Source organism: Heterocephalus glaber, unplaced genomic scaffold (assembly GCF_053883595.1).
Source record: "Heterocephalus glaber isolate CG9 unplaced genomic scaffold, H.glaber_assembly_v1.0 deba00001463, whole genome shotgun sequence".
NCBI classification, from domain to species: domain Eukaryota; kingdom Metazoa; phylum Chordata; class Mammalia; order Rodentia; family Bathyergidae; genus Heterocephalus; species Heterocephalus glaber.
Window position 1 is genome coordinate 13,632,914 of NW_028258310.1, and position 14,849 is coordinate 13,647,762.

At 44.7% G+C, this 14,849-nt stretch overlaps 1 protein-coding gene across 14 annotated transcripts in view; it reads left to right on the forward strand.

The window, feature by feature from the left end:
- Ppp2r2b (protein phosphatase 2 regulatory subunit Bbeta) overlaps positions 1-14,849 on the forward strand; it is a 455,995-nt gene that overhangs the window by 405,910 nt on the left and 35,236 nt on the right. For all 14 annotated transcript variants that reach the window (XM_004854352.4, XM_087180445.1, XM_004854353.4 and 11 more), the window contains one exon: positions 4,541-4,705. In XM_004854352.4, coding sequence (XP_004854409.1) covers positions 4,541-4,705 — 165 coding nt within the window. The remainder of the gene's footprint in view (positions 1-4,540; positions 4,706-14,849) is intronic.

Here is a 14,849-nt window from a genome sequence, read left to right on the forward strand (position 1 = left end):
ATATTTCCTTCCTATCTGTCTTACTCTGTGATTTTTTAATATGGGTTTTTTAAATGAGGCTATAGTCAGACTGACGCATACATTTTGTACCTAACTTTCCTCACTTAACATGTACAGTAAGCATAACAGCTGTCTTAAGTTTTTTTCCATCTTAAGATGCTACAATTTCATTAAAAGACAATGCAGAAAAGCTACTGACAGTTGAAAATAAAAGGAAAAACACTTATTCATAAACCCATCCTGGTAAGGCTAACATTTCAGTGTCTTGTCTTTCAGATAATTATTTTCAGAGTATAAATTTAAGTCTTATTATGATTATAACAGACTTAGAATTTTGCATATGGTGGTTTTTTCACTGGCTTGGAAATATCACTACCAAAACAACAATGAGTTAGATTAAAATTCATATAATCACTTCCTTATATTTAGATTTAGATTTAGAGTGTTGTCAATCTTTTTCTTTTCTAATATCGCAGTAGTTTTTTTTTATAAAGCTTGGATTTTCCAATCTTAGATTAAGGAAATGACTTTTGAATGGCTTCACACCCCCTAACTATCCTGGCCCTCTTCCCACTGCTGATGTAATTTATGGCCCTGGTTTCTTATTTGTTTGAAACCGATCCCTAAAGAGGTGACCTCCCGGTGTCTTCAATTATTATTTTAAATGATGCCTTAGGCTACTGCCTGGCACAGCAGTGCCCTCACCTTCTGCCTTCTGCCTTCCAAGCCTAGAGCTCAGCTTCCAGGCTGGCTGTGCCCCCTCCTGTCCTCAGAGCTGCCTCCAGAGTCCCACCAGAGAGCCACATTAACCCCTTTTGTTAGCAGAGGTAATTTGCCTGGGTTTAGCATTAATAAGGAATGCCACAAGCAGTTGGGGTCACAAAGAACAGATCTGTCAAGCCCCAGGGTTAATTTACTAGCAATCTGTTGGCTGCCAATGTTGTATGTTAGCTGTGAATCTAACGCTATGTTTTGCATTTGCCACTTAATTCTTTGGGAAAACAAGGAAATAATTTGGACAGAGAGCTCTATGGATAAAGAGGAGAAAATTGGCTGTCAAAATGTATCATTCAATTTCCCAGGTAATCCAGGGGCCCATGCACTGCTCATCTCTTCTCCTTCCTTCCCAACACAAAGGGCAAAAATGCTGGAAATACGCACCTTCCTTCAGAACAGTGTGAGGGCTTAAGGGATGCAGGAGATTTCTAGAGGAGACAATGTGAAGTTTCCTCCATTCTTCCCCATAAGCCACTGAATTTTTAGCAACTAGACTATTGCAAGTATATTTCTAAAGCCAAGAATCCCTTGTCAAGTTTTTGTCCCAACTTCTGGTCCAAAAATCTATTATATCATAGTAGATAAATGTTCTGGTTCTAGAAAATGCGCTCACCAAAGGAACAGGTGAATGAGGACAAAGCCCAAAGCAGAAGGGAATGAGCTGCTCTCTGGATTAGTATTGTACTCGGGAGAGCCAGATGACCACACTCAGGCGTGGCGAGGACCGTCCTCGGCACAGGGAGTCTGGCCTTGTGGCCAAGAACCTGGACACTGGAGTTGCACAAGCTCAGGTCCAAATCCCAGCTCGACCCTCTATGAATCATATGGCCTTGAGTGATTTATCTTAGTCAGTTTCCTTATCAGTCAAATGGGATTGTTCATAGCATGACTTCTTAAGGCTGAGGTGAGGGGCAAGTGTGACAGCACATGCACAGTACTTAGCACAGGGCAGGCCCAACATTTGGCCAGTATCTGTTGCTTGTTGTTTTGATCTTCCACCTTACCTTTATCAGCAGGGTTGTTGTTGTTGTCCTCATCCCACCCCGCCCCCATTCCATGCTGGGCACTGATCCCAGGAAGCTCTGAGCTGCATCCTCAGCTCTTTATTTTTATTTCTGAGACAGGATCTCACTAAGTTGCCCAGACTGGCCTCCTGCCTCAAACTCCTAAGTAGCTGGGATTACAGCTTATTATAAAGAAGGTTAGAGTCATACTTTATACCCAAGTCCTGTAGAGTCGACCCTGACAAGCAATGAAGTCAAAAGGGAGGCTCAGACCTGGAGGAGAAAGAAACTGATGACTTAGGGATGAAGGGTGGATGGAAAGGCAGGTGTGGAGGTCAAGGCTGAGGGGAGAGAGAACAGATCCAGGAGCAATGGCCCAAAGCAGATTCAACAGGCAGACCCTGTGAAGGTGTCCTCGCTGGTGGAGGATGGTCATAGATATGCTTAGGCACTGTGTTTCCACACATCCTGACTTCGGGGCTTTATTTTTAGACGGGAAAAAAATAACTGTGGCTGTAGCACCTCCCTCCACTGCATCAAGAGCCCTTCCCATTCAGCTCATGTTTAGAGCTATACTGGTAGAGATTGAGAAAGCTGACACCAGATTTTCTGCCCCTATTTTGGGAATAGAGAAACATACTCACTGGCACCATAATGTGTCAAGGCTCTTTTTGGAGGGTGATGAAATCTGACAACAGCTGAACATGGACCTCTGATCACCCCTCTCCATGTCGTGGCCGCAGAGTCCGTGGCCTGGGTCAGACAACCAGAGGGGACACCAGAGGGGACACCAGAGGTGCCACCTGCAGTCTCCCCGTGAGCAGCACAAGCTTATGGTCCCCGGAGTGTGTACCAACTGCGATGATATTTTTAACTCTGGCAGAAATTGAGTTAAAATGTAGTATTTTGTGAATTCAGGGATTCATATGCCCCAGAGACCCAAGTGATATTTGCGTCTGAGTTGGGTGGGGGAAATTATACCAAAATGTAATGTTAGGTCAGTCTCAAGCTAATTTTCGAAAGAATCTAACAGGATATGTGCGAGATAATTGAAGGGGGAGAAGGAGGCACAGCCAAAGACAAAGCCACTGAAGCAACAAATTACATGTTGGAAAAGCTCTAACAGGAGCATAGGTGATATGTGACAGTAGATGACTACTTGGTTTATCCTAGTAGGATTCAAAATATCAGCACATTTGCTTACCCCTGTCTACACTTTAAGGAGAAGCCTGGGTTACTTGCTTACTGAAAACAGAAGATGGTTTTTATCCATCCCTAGATTGTCTGCATCAAATCATTGCTTCTTGATTCAGTGCCTTGTTTTCCAAAATGTGCTACAGTCTTGCAGGACATTTTCATCTCAATTGTTATACATTTATTTTACATATAGCATTAAACTCCTGGTTTTAATGAACATTGCTTAAGAAAAGTCATCCTATTTAAAGATAATCTGAAGAAAAATGTTGGGTAAAAATTACTACATAGGTAGAGCAAAAATCATAAAGGTATCACACACACATGTTGAAGTCTGGGAAAAATGGAAATCATTTTGGCCAGCTTTACTGTGTAGCAGCATCGATATCACAAGGTCTGATCCTTTATAGGAAGTTGCAGCATTTCAGACAGAACCTCTGTCTCAGCCAGCTGCCTCCCAAGGTTTTGGTAGGAATGAAAAGAATCAGTAGAAACCTGTTTCCTCACTCATACCAAACACTGTGCAGGAGGTATTTGTTTCCACTGAATTGCTTTCATTAAAAAAAAAGGCCAAATGTGCCATTCCAATATACAAGTATATGGTTTTTAAATAGAGGTATAATAAGTCTTGATCAGAGAGGAAAATGTTGAGAGAGGGGGAAAAAACAGATAATAAATCTAAGAGTGTTTTATGGAAATCTAAATCTCTTCCACCATGTATGGTTGACTTCTTCCAGATAGTTGAACTCTCACCCGAGATTAAAGCAAATCTCAGTTTATGGAAACAAGAAGGCCTAGTTCTTAAATGAGAGCAATTTTGTGTAATTGTGGAACAGCACAGATTTGGCATGTGGAATGAGATTGTAGTGTTACTCACTAGCCATGTGTCTTGAGGCAAGTTAGTTTATACACTCAGAGTTCCACCCCTGAAAAATGGATATTAAAAAGTGTTACTTACAGTTGTTTTAAGGATTAAGTGAGACAAAGTGCATGGTTTCATATACACAGTTAATGGTCTATATTGTGTTCAATAGATGGTATCAGCTATTATTATTATTACCAACATTATTAAACAAAGTTCCAAGGATTTCATGGAAGAAGATTTGCAGTCTTTTGTAAATATCATTTATCCAGGAGTTTGGGTATGGATTCAAATAAGTTGAATTTTTTGGTTGGAATGAGGCTACTTCCATAATGACTGTTACAAAGTGGGAAACAAAAGTCTTTGTGACTTGGCACATTTAAGAATGGTTGCATGAAGACGTATCTTAGGTCATGAATGGATGCCTTCTGCAAGTTGTGGAGGATAAAACAGTAATAAAGAATCAGGAGACCTGAATTCTAATGCTACCTCTGACTACTGGGTAATATTGGTCCATTTTCTTAAAGTCCTGAGCCTCATCTGCCTGAAACCAGTACCACTTGCTTTTTTGCTAAGAGTTCCAATAAGGATCCACTACATGCATGGCAAATGCTACCATGTTGCACTCTTAGGAGATGGTGCTGTTGCTAATCCCCCAAGTTTCCACGTCCTTCTGGGTCCCTCCTTGACTCGTCCGTGCCAGATATCGTGGACATCAAGCCAGCCAACATGGAGGAACTCACTGAGGTGATCACAGCGGCGGAGTTCCACCCCCACCACTGCAACACCTTTGTGTACAGCAGCAGCAAAGGGACAATCCGGCTGTGCGACATGCGGGCGTCGGCCCTGTGTGACAGGCACACCAAATGTGAGTAGCAGCCAAGGGTGTGGGAGGGGGCACTGGCCTCTGACTTTGGGGAGGTGGGTGGCATTGGGAGGTTTTGATCTCATTTGACAAACGGAGAGTAAAAAAATCACAAGTGTTGACCCAACTCGGGAGTCAGCTCCACTTTTAGTGTTTCAGTAGAAATGAAACCTCATGTTCCATTCCAAACATGCAGATGTAGAGGTGACCCCTGCCCACAAAATAACACTGTGATGTAATCCAGATCTGCTTTAAGACCACTCTTGCTGCTGAGGAAGCATGACCCTAAGGAGCAGCCCCGGGAACCAGAGAAGAGATTGTTCAAGGGCAGCCTGCACGTGGAGGTGATACAGACTTTCTAGGCAGCAGAGTTCTGGGCAGATCTTGGCAAGAGAGTTAATAAGACTTGCTGGACCATGTGGGAGGCTGAGAATAGGCCTCTGAGAAGGGGCTAGGGCCCCTTTTAGAGAAGTTGAGGCTATAGGAACCATAATCTTAAAAGCCCCAGTGGTCCAAGTGGGCAGCAAAGAAAAGCTACAGAGGGGGAATGAGAGTAAGGTGCAGCTAGATACACAGGCCCTCAGGTGATCCTGGGGTTCTCAGGCCACTGACAGCAAAGCAGCTCCAACCCCTTGGGAGCAGACAGTGTGGGAGCAAAAGGCTAAGACCAGATGTAAGTGACAGAGCTGCTGGCACCAAGTATTTGGCAGACAAGATGGGCCAGGAGCTGGCAGGGAGCACATCTAGCAAAGAAACTGCTCCCAAGGGTAGAGGTGTCTGGAAAGCTGTGGCAATCCACGAGGGATTTGAGCTAAGTGGCATGTGGCTGCTTCATGTTGAGGAAAGACAAGAGCTGTGTGTGTCCCACCATCACCTTCTGCTCTGTTTTTCGTTGCCTCAACAGTTTGCTATAGAGTCAGGACGGAAGACTTTTTTTCCCATGGTCTCCAGTTTCAACTTAAAGACTTGTGTGATGCGAGTGATCTGATGGTTCTCTGCATACATGTATGTGCAATGAGGAGATGGACAGCTGTCTGGTGTTCCTTTCAGTAACTTCTCTTTGCCCATTTTCTGGCAGAGGTTTTGCATGGAGCGGCTAGCATGCGTGCTGTAGTCTCTGCAGAGTGTGAATTCAAGTCACTCAGACGTCACAACCTTGTTTCCTTTAAGCTGCTTTTGTCCTCCTTTCCTTAACCTCTCTGAGCATGTCGTCTCATATATACAATGGGGAAGATGACAGGCATGGTGGCACACGCCTGAATCCCCGCACTGAGGGAGGCTGAGGTAGGAGGATTGCAAGTTCAAGCTTAATCTGAGAAATTAAGCAATTTAGCAAGATCCTGGCTCAAAATTTTTTTTAAATATTAAAAAGAATGAAGGGTGGATACAGCAAAAAAAAAGAAGGTTGGGGGAGATAACAGTAACAGCCATCTCATGGATTTGTGGTGGGGCTTAGATGAGATAAATGTTTAAAATGTTGTTAATGAAGTATCTTACAGTCCTTTTGTTTCACAGTAAGTCTTTAAAACTTGACATATATTTTATAGCAGGTACACTTCAAATGCCTAAAAGCCGTGTGTAGCTGGTGGCTACCACATTAAGGCAAATAGGGAATATTCTGTCATCATAGATTCTACTGGAGGGCCTCATTCACTGTGGCTCCCCCAGCAACTTACCAGGACAGATGCTCAACAAATACTGACAATGTGCTGTAATCAATCTTTGAGCAGTATACACTCATAGCTTACAAGAGAAAGCACTCGATGCAGAAGGATCAGCCTGTGCAAAGGCAATGAGCATGAATGGTAATATGCTGTTTGTGGACCCAAGTGCAGTGGTGCATGCCTGGGATCTCAGCTACTTGGAAGGGTGAAGGCAGGAGGATCATAAGTTCAAGGCCAACCTAGGCACCTTAGCCAGCCCTTGCCTCAAAAGAAAAAAGGCTGAGGTAGCTCAGTAGTAGAGTGATTGCTTAGCAGGTGTGAGCTCCTGGGTTCAATCCCATGTATTTTAAAACAGCAGAACAATATGTTTGTGGAAGTGCTGGGTGATTGATTATGGCTGATTTCCAGGCAATGTCTGGGAGAAGTTGATACTCAGGAGGAATATCTGAGCTGGTCCTAAAAATCTTGTTCTTGCTCTTGTCGTTTTGGTGGTGTTGTTGCTGTTGTTGTTACCCAAAAGAGTGGAATTTTTTTTGGTCAGTCTCAGTGAACTAAAGTAACCAGGGGAGTACTGTGATCAAAGTCAGTTTTCAGAGAAAGTAGACAGATGGCAAAAGCATGGAGGTTGAATTCTAGCTAGCATAAAGAGACAAATGAATTAGGGGAACACTATAATATTGAAATTTGGCCCACAAAATTTGGGAGAGGGGCTGTTCTAGGCAACAGGAGATACTTAGCAGCATCCCTAGCTTTACCCCTCAGACGCCAGTTGTGACAGCCAAAAATGTCTCCAGACATTATGAAATATCCCCTGGGAAGAAAAAATTGCTCCCAGTTGAGGACCACTGACTAAACCTAAATTCAGCATGATATTCTATCTAGTACCCATGATATGTTTATTACTCTAAATAACTACAGGCGATATGACACAAAAGTAAGGCTTATCTCCTATACTTCAAGAATTTGAAATGTGGCTAGGGAGGCAAGATGTACCCAGGAAACATTTCACGGACAACATCCAAGTACAGTGCATATTTTAATACCAGATGGATAGTAAAGCCAATTAGGGGTTAGGATGTTCAGAGGAAGGTGGGGACATTTGAGACAAACCTCCAGGGATGGCAGATGCTGAACAGCTAAGTGTAGAAGTACAAAAAGGATTTGATTAGGTAGGGCAGTGGGCACAGAGTGAGCAAAATTCTGAAAAAGTTAGACGATAACGTGTCTGATTTCGGGGAAAGGGGACTATCAAGTTAATGAGGTCAGATAAGGGTAATGGTTTATATCAAGTTGGTCCTTGAAAATAGGAGTCAAAAGTTCATACTCTCGAGTCACGTCATTCAGTCATTCCCGGAGTGCCTACTTTACACCCACAGGCTGGCTTCTATGGTAGCTATTCTTCTGAAACTTTTCTACCAAGCACAGCTCTCCAGGGTCCGGGCCCTGCTGCCATGGAAGAAGGACACACAGACAACCTAGTCTCTGCTGCATTTTGTGGGGCCTGGCCTGTCAGCAAGGCAAACAGCACGGGCCTAGAAGAGACCAGGGATCCAAGGAGAGGTGCTGACCATGCAGATTTTCTTTGAAGTCTCTTTTTTCTACCAAAAATTTCATGTAAATTTTGCATATCACCCTCGTAAAATGTCTATGTTCAGTTTAATAATCTATCCCACCCCCAAGTTTCAAGTCAAATTGATGCCCTCACAAGATGTAGCATTTATCCTGTGGCTCCCTGTACATGCTGGTGCATCCCAACATCCTCTTCCCTCTCTGACCTCCAAGGGTACAATGTGTGCGCAAATTTGAGAAGCACAGTTCCCAGTACGTGGAGAGTGATTTGATATCATTTAGTTGAAGAAAAGACTTAACAGAATTTGTGTTTTATGAAAAATTAACACAGTCACGTGAAGAAAGGTAGGAGAGTTGAAATGTTTTGTTTAGGCTCAAACCAAGGGAAATCCATAACCTAGGACAGCATGGTGGCTATGGAAATCCAAAGGAGGGGGAAGGATAAGGATGTGTTTGAAAGTGTGTTGGAAGTGATGTTGGAAGTTGGCTCTCATCGCACATGGATACAGTGTTAGTTGCTGAACATCGTTCTCTAGATAGAAGCTGTCTGAAAATAGAAATTGAATCAGTTTTGCTCACATCATATTGCCAAAGCCTGGCACATAAATAAGTGGTCAATAAATATTGACTCAAATAAGTGTGTGCCTAAGGGGTGACATAAATGGCGTGTGGGAATAGAAACTGGTGGGGGTGCTGTCCTGGGAAGGAATGAAGCACTGGGGGTCTGTTTGGATCCCGCTGGGAGTGAGGTGACTGCTAAGCTGAGGTCTAAGGGAAGAGCCAGCTGCACACACAGAAACAGGAAGCCTGCACTATGGACCTGGGAGCCCGCTTCTCCCTCCAGCTCTGGAACTGTGCTAGGAGGTTGGGGAGCGAGCTAGTGGCCTGCAGGCCTCTACCAGGCCCACCTCCCAGCACCCCAGCCCAATACCACAGAGCTCCAAATTGCAAGCCTGCTAATCTAATTAAGAAGCCAGCGAAACGTGTTTTCCTGACTTGTCCAAAGTGCGCATCTTCAGTATGCATCTCCCTTTGTTCAGCTGCAGCAGGCGGCAGCCCCAGTTCCTGCCAGCTGGGAAAACAAGTTCAATCTGACCTCTCGCCTGACATCTCGTATTGATTTTCTCCATCCTCCTCCAACGCCAGGCTCCAGTCGACCACAGTTCAGCCGAGGTACTCGCAGAATTGAGACAGTTCGTCAGGGTTCAAAATGGAAAGCAACATTGGCTTTCGGGGATGAGCTCTGAGGAGGAGGGTATTTAATAACCATCGACGTTTAATCAGAATGCTGAGGAAAACCGTGTTATCAGAGCTGCATGTATTAATTTCCATATGTCCCTCGCTCTGCGTACTCAGCAGGGGTTGGAGGGGATGATTTGTTTTCTCCCTCATCTCTCTATTTCCTATTTTTTCCAACTCCTTCTGGCAGTAGTAACACGGGTTATGTTTGCAGTTTGAGATGCCGGAAACAATGGGGTGCTGATGGCAGCAGCACTCAGCTACTCTGGATCATGCTTTTCTCTTTGATGCATGAGTATTGGGGGCTGGCAAAGAAACTGGTCAAGTGTGATGAGTGCCAACCTTAAAAATAAAAGAGGGCTGAAATCTAAACTCCTTTCTAATGTCCCTGTGAATCAGCTCCCTGCAGTCTGGTCACCTTGACCTGCTTATTGCACTCCCACCAGCCCCTTCCTGACTCAGTGCCTTTGCACTGTCTCTTTTTCTACCTGGAATGCTCTTCCACTGTAGCTCTAACTTAACAAAGTGCCTATCATAGAGTAGAGCTTCCCAGAACACCTGTGATAAAAAGGCAGACTGATGAAAGAAGGTGTGTTCACTTAGCAGGGCTGCTGTAGCAAAGGACCACACACTGGGTGGCTTACACAGCAAGATTATTATCTCAGGTTCTCAATAATGTGTTGGTCAGCAGGATTGGTTCCAGCCCACAGGAGGAAGACATGAAATTGAACATGACCACAGCCCTGGAGCTGGCTGGCCAGGTACAATTCCCTGGCTCCCTTGCCATAGGATGCAATGTCTTCCCCCAGGGAAAGGTGGAATGAAGTCATGGACACAGGGCTCTCACACAGTCCCTGACACATTGTGAGGACACAGAGAGCATGATTGTTATTAAGAACAGTGGGGAGACATGACAGAAGCCCAAAGGACCAGAGCCATGAGTATCATGCACTGAATTTCCCCAACTCCCCAAAGCTGTGCATTCTAGGACAGTGATGCCTGAGTACTTTCTGTGGTGCTGAAACAGTTTCTCACTGAACAAAAGGCCTTCTAATTGATTTTAGAGGCTATGAGATGCCGAGGAGCCTCTTTTCTATGCAGAAGTCACCCTTGAGAGGTGGAGGGTCCTTATTGAGTTTGTTTAGAAGAATAAGAGAAAAGAAGTAGGTAAATCAGCAAACAGAAAAGGTGGCACCATGAATGGCCACAGAGCCTTAAGGTACCAAGGGCCTGTGGACACAGTTGATGGAACCAGTGGGGGTCCTTTATAATCACATTGTCTTAGTTAGTTTTCTCATTGCTGAGACACAATACCCAATACCCACAAATTAAAGGAGGAAAGGTTTATTTCATCACACAGTTTGTAGAGGTTTTACTCCATAGTCAGCTGGCTTCAAGGCAGGGTGGCTTGGCAGAGGGGCATCACAGAGGAGAAACAGTTTATGGTATTGCAGGCAGAAGGCATCAAGGCAGCAACAGTAGCAGAAGCGACCCTGCCTTTCCCTTTTATCACAAACAGGCTACAAACCTTTTGGGTAGTGCCACCCACACCCAGGGTGGAGTTTCTGTCCTCAGTAAATATATTCAGCCACACCCAAAACAATGCTGATTCCATACCTAGTATCATAAGTCCTTAATCCCAGTACTACACACCCTAGATCTAGCCAGCTCTGAAAAGCCTACTTATGAGTGCATGAGTCTTGGGAGAACATCTAGATACAAGCCATAACAAATGTGAAAGCAGGAAAAAAATACAATCCAAGCGTGTTGGTGCATGCCTGTGATCCCAGCACTCAAGAGGCTGAGGGAGAAGGATGACTGCAAGTTCAAGGCCAGCCTGGGCTACATAGTGAGTTCAAGGCCAGCCTGAACTACACAGTGAAACTCTGTTTCCAAAAAATCAAAAGAAGGAAGGAAGGGAGGGAGGAAAAAGAGAAAGAGAAAGGGAAAAGGAAAGGACAGGAGAAAGAAGAGAAGAGAAAGAAAAGAAAAACAGACAGACAGAAGCAAAGTTACAGACAGGGCCCTGTGAAGATGCGTATCCGTGGACAGAGACCAGCAGGCGCTATGTGAAAGCGTCAGTTTCAGAAGTAATGAATTGTGGCCCACTTTCCTGTGTTCCAGATCCACCCCAAGGTTTTAGCTCTACTTCTGCAATTTGGAGAGAGTTGCTGGATAATAGGAGAGGCGCAGCACAGGTGGCTTAGCTCTAAAGTAGAGTCGTCAGGAGAAAACAGCTCTCCCTACACACCCCTACAGCACCTGCCGTAGGTACGGGCCAGGCCTGTGCAGGGAAGAGTCCAGCAGGACTTCCCTGAACACACAGCCCAGGCCTCCATCACACTGTGCCAACAGTCATGAGTGAATTCAGAGACGAGGCCAGAGCAGGAGTGGAGTCTACTATCAACCTGCGTCTGTGGCCATGGACAATCTTGAACAGGTCACTTAAGTTCTCTGTACCTCAGTTTACTCACCTGAGTAAAAATGGCTAGCAATACTATCTACCTTATAGGGTACTTGTGATGATTTCAATAACACTCACTTTTTTTGTGTGGTGGTACTGAGAACTGAGCCCAGGGCCTTCACACTGAGCTTTATCCTCGACCCTTTAAAGAATCATTTTGTGCACATGACGTATAAGATAAGCATGGTTCGTGTTAGGGGTGGAATGGTGGCCCTGTCTTCTCTACCACCTGAGAATTTTAAAAGTGAAACCAGGGCTGGGCATGGTGACACACAGCTGTAATCCCAACACTCTGGGAGGTTAAGACAGGAGAAGTGCAAGTGGGAGCCCAGACTGAGTGATGCGGTGAGATCTTGTCTCCAAAAAATTCTTTAAAGGGCTGGGGATATAGCTCAATGTGAAGGTGCTGAGATCAATCCCCAGGACCACCACCCTCCCCCAAAAAGTAAAACTAGGTCAAGCGACAGCAACAGTTGTAGAAGTAGTAATGTCAACCAACAGCCATAATTACAAATTCTGCAACATTTTATTATATCCAGGAAGCGAGCCAAGTCTACATATGTGAGCTCATTTCATCCTCACACCAACCCTAGGAGGTACACACTACCGTTCTTCACATTTTCCTAGTGAGGCACCGGGCTAGGAGGAGAACTGATACGCTACTGCCACCAGAGAGGATCTGATTCAGGCCTGCTGCTCTTCACCAGGATACGAGACATCACTTTCCAACTAAGATTTCTTAAATATAAGCTAGTTTCAACCTTCAGGGAGCTTGCATCCTAGTGGGGAGGGAGGAGAACAAACATATTCTAGTGTAATAAATAAACAAGATAATTTTAGGCAGTCACAAAAACTGTAAGAAAGTCAGTAGTGTTAGAGAGCAGGTGGGATGGGGCTGTTTTCATAGGGTGGTGTGAGTGAAAATCTTTGAATTATCAGGAGGATCCAAAGAGAAAGCTAATGTCTAAGTATGGCCCTAACATGGGAGCAACCTTATATGTTCAAAGAATAAAATAAGGGCCAATGGGTGGAGACAAGGCGCTGGGGAGAGGGGTGGTCCAGAAGGTTAGCACAGATCAGAGTTTGTGAAGCTTTGTAAGCCAGGGCAGAGCACTTGGAGCTCATGCTAAGTGGCAGCAGAAGCCATGGGAGTATTCAAAGCAGGGAAGTGAATACAGGCATGTATCACATGATGACATTTTGGTCAGTAATGCTGGTCCCAGAAGATTATATTGCCTGGGGACATCTTATCCCTCTTGATCTGCATAAATAGTCTCTATGATGTTCACACAACAGAATTGCCTAATGATACATTTCTTAGTAACCCTGTTACTAAAAGATACTCAACTGTACATTGACTAGGGTCTTAGAAGAGCTCTCAAAAAAGAGGTAGTAAGCCAGAAGCAGGGAGACCAATTAGGTGGCTCTTGCCATAGTCTGGAGGGGAAATAATAGTGACTCTGACCAGAGAGCGGATGGATTCCGGATCTCCTCAGAGGTAAGGCTGTGAGGATATACCAAGAGACTGGAAATGGAGAGGCGATGGAAAGGAAAGAATCTTGAGATCATCTTAGGTTTGAGGCTTGAGAGCTGAAGGTATAGTGACATACTGAAATAAGAAAACTATGGGGAAAGTGGGTTTGTCATGGAAAAAACCATGCATCATCTAGATGTATCCAGATTAAGATGTCTATGATATGTCCAGTTGGAGAAGTCTGGCAGGGGCGTCTGGGCGTCAGGTATGAATTTAAGAGTCCTGATCGTGTCGTATTTAAAGCCATGGGAGGGGGTGATGGGTCAGAGGAGAGGGCAGGGATGGAGAAGAGCAGGGACCCAGCACTAAGACTGAGCTTATCCCACCATTTACCAATAGGATATGGGGAAGGAGGAGGCAGCCTCTTACAGGAGACAGAGCAGTGAGAGGTTCCAAAGAGGAGAGTGATTTAAAAAGATACTAGAATCAGTGATGGCAAAGGTTTCTGAGAGGCCAAGAAAGATGAGCATGGAAAAGTGATCATAGATTTTGTCTCGTGGAAGTCTTTGGCCACTAAAGGAAAAGCAATTAGTATAGGAGTGATGAAAATATACAGTGAATAGTTAAAAGCATTATAGTAAAAGACACATTGCCATTCATTAATCCCCCTCAAGATACTCCCCCCAGCACACGTATCCCATTGTTCTTGCCACTTTCTGAAGGAGTTGTAAAAACATTATGATGTGTCCTTCACCTCCACCGAATCCGGCACTATGTGACTTCTGGCTCTTCCTCCAAGTCAAAATGACCATGAAAAGCAAATGTTCTCAATCAATTCCAGACAGCAAAGCAGCCCCGACAGCACAACTAAAGACACGATGAGGGAGATAAGTGAGCTCAAAGCGAGGGGGGTATTTTGAGGGGGATTAGTGGCAATGTGTCTTTTTCTGTGACATTCACTGTATTTTTTAATCATATCTCATACCCACCTGGCATGTGGTAGGTTCCCGGTGCACATTTATTGGATGACATCAATCGTTGTGATGAAAGCTGCCCTGAAGACACAGGGCAGGTCCTTTGGTGACAGCTAAATTCCACTGTGGCTTGGGCTGGCTTGGCTCCTTTTTGGTCTGTCCCTTGAGATCCTGCCCTGTTGGGAGGCATCAGCTTGTGCTGGTGACTTGCAGACAAAACTGAGCAGGAAGTGTCTTGAACGCCAGGATGCGGGGCCCTGGCTCCTCTCAGCAGCAGTGATAGGGCAGCCCTGCCACACCCAGCCCCTTACACCAGCCCTACCCACAAGTCTGCTGCCTGTGAGCTTTCTTTGCTAGCACCCAGGCCCTTCCACAACAGCAAATCTGCAGCCTAAGCTTGACCACAAATTCATTTCCTTAAATAAGACTAAAGCAGCCTTTCTGTCCAAAAGCAATGGACACAAACCCTGAAATACATTTAAGTCTATCTGACCAGATGTGATGGTGCATGCCTGTAATCTCAATTCTCCGGGAGGCTTAGGCAGGAGGATCACAAATTTGAGCCCAGCCTGGGCAACTTAGTGAGGCCCTGCCTCAAAATTAAAAATAAAAAAAGTTATTTTAATCTACAAAAGGGAGCTGGAGATGTAGCTCAGTGTGAAGGCACTAAGTTCAATTCTCAGTACAAGAAAAAAAAATGAGCATGGTATAAAGAAAACCTGACCTTTTCATGTAGAGGGGGGCAAAAGGTATGAGCACTTTA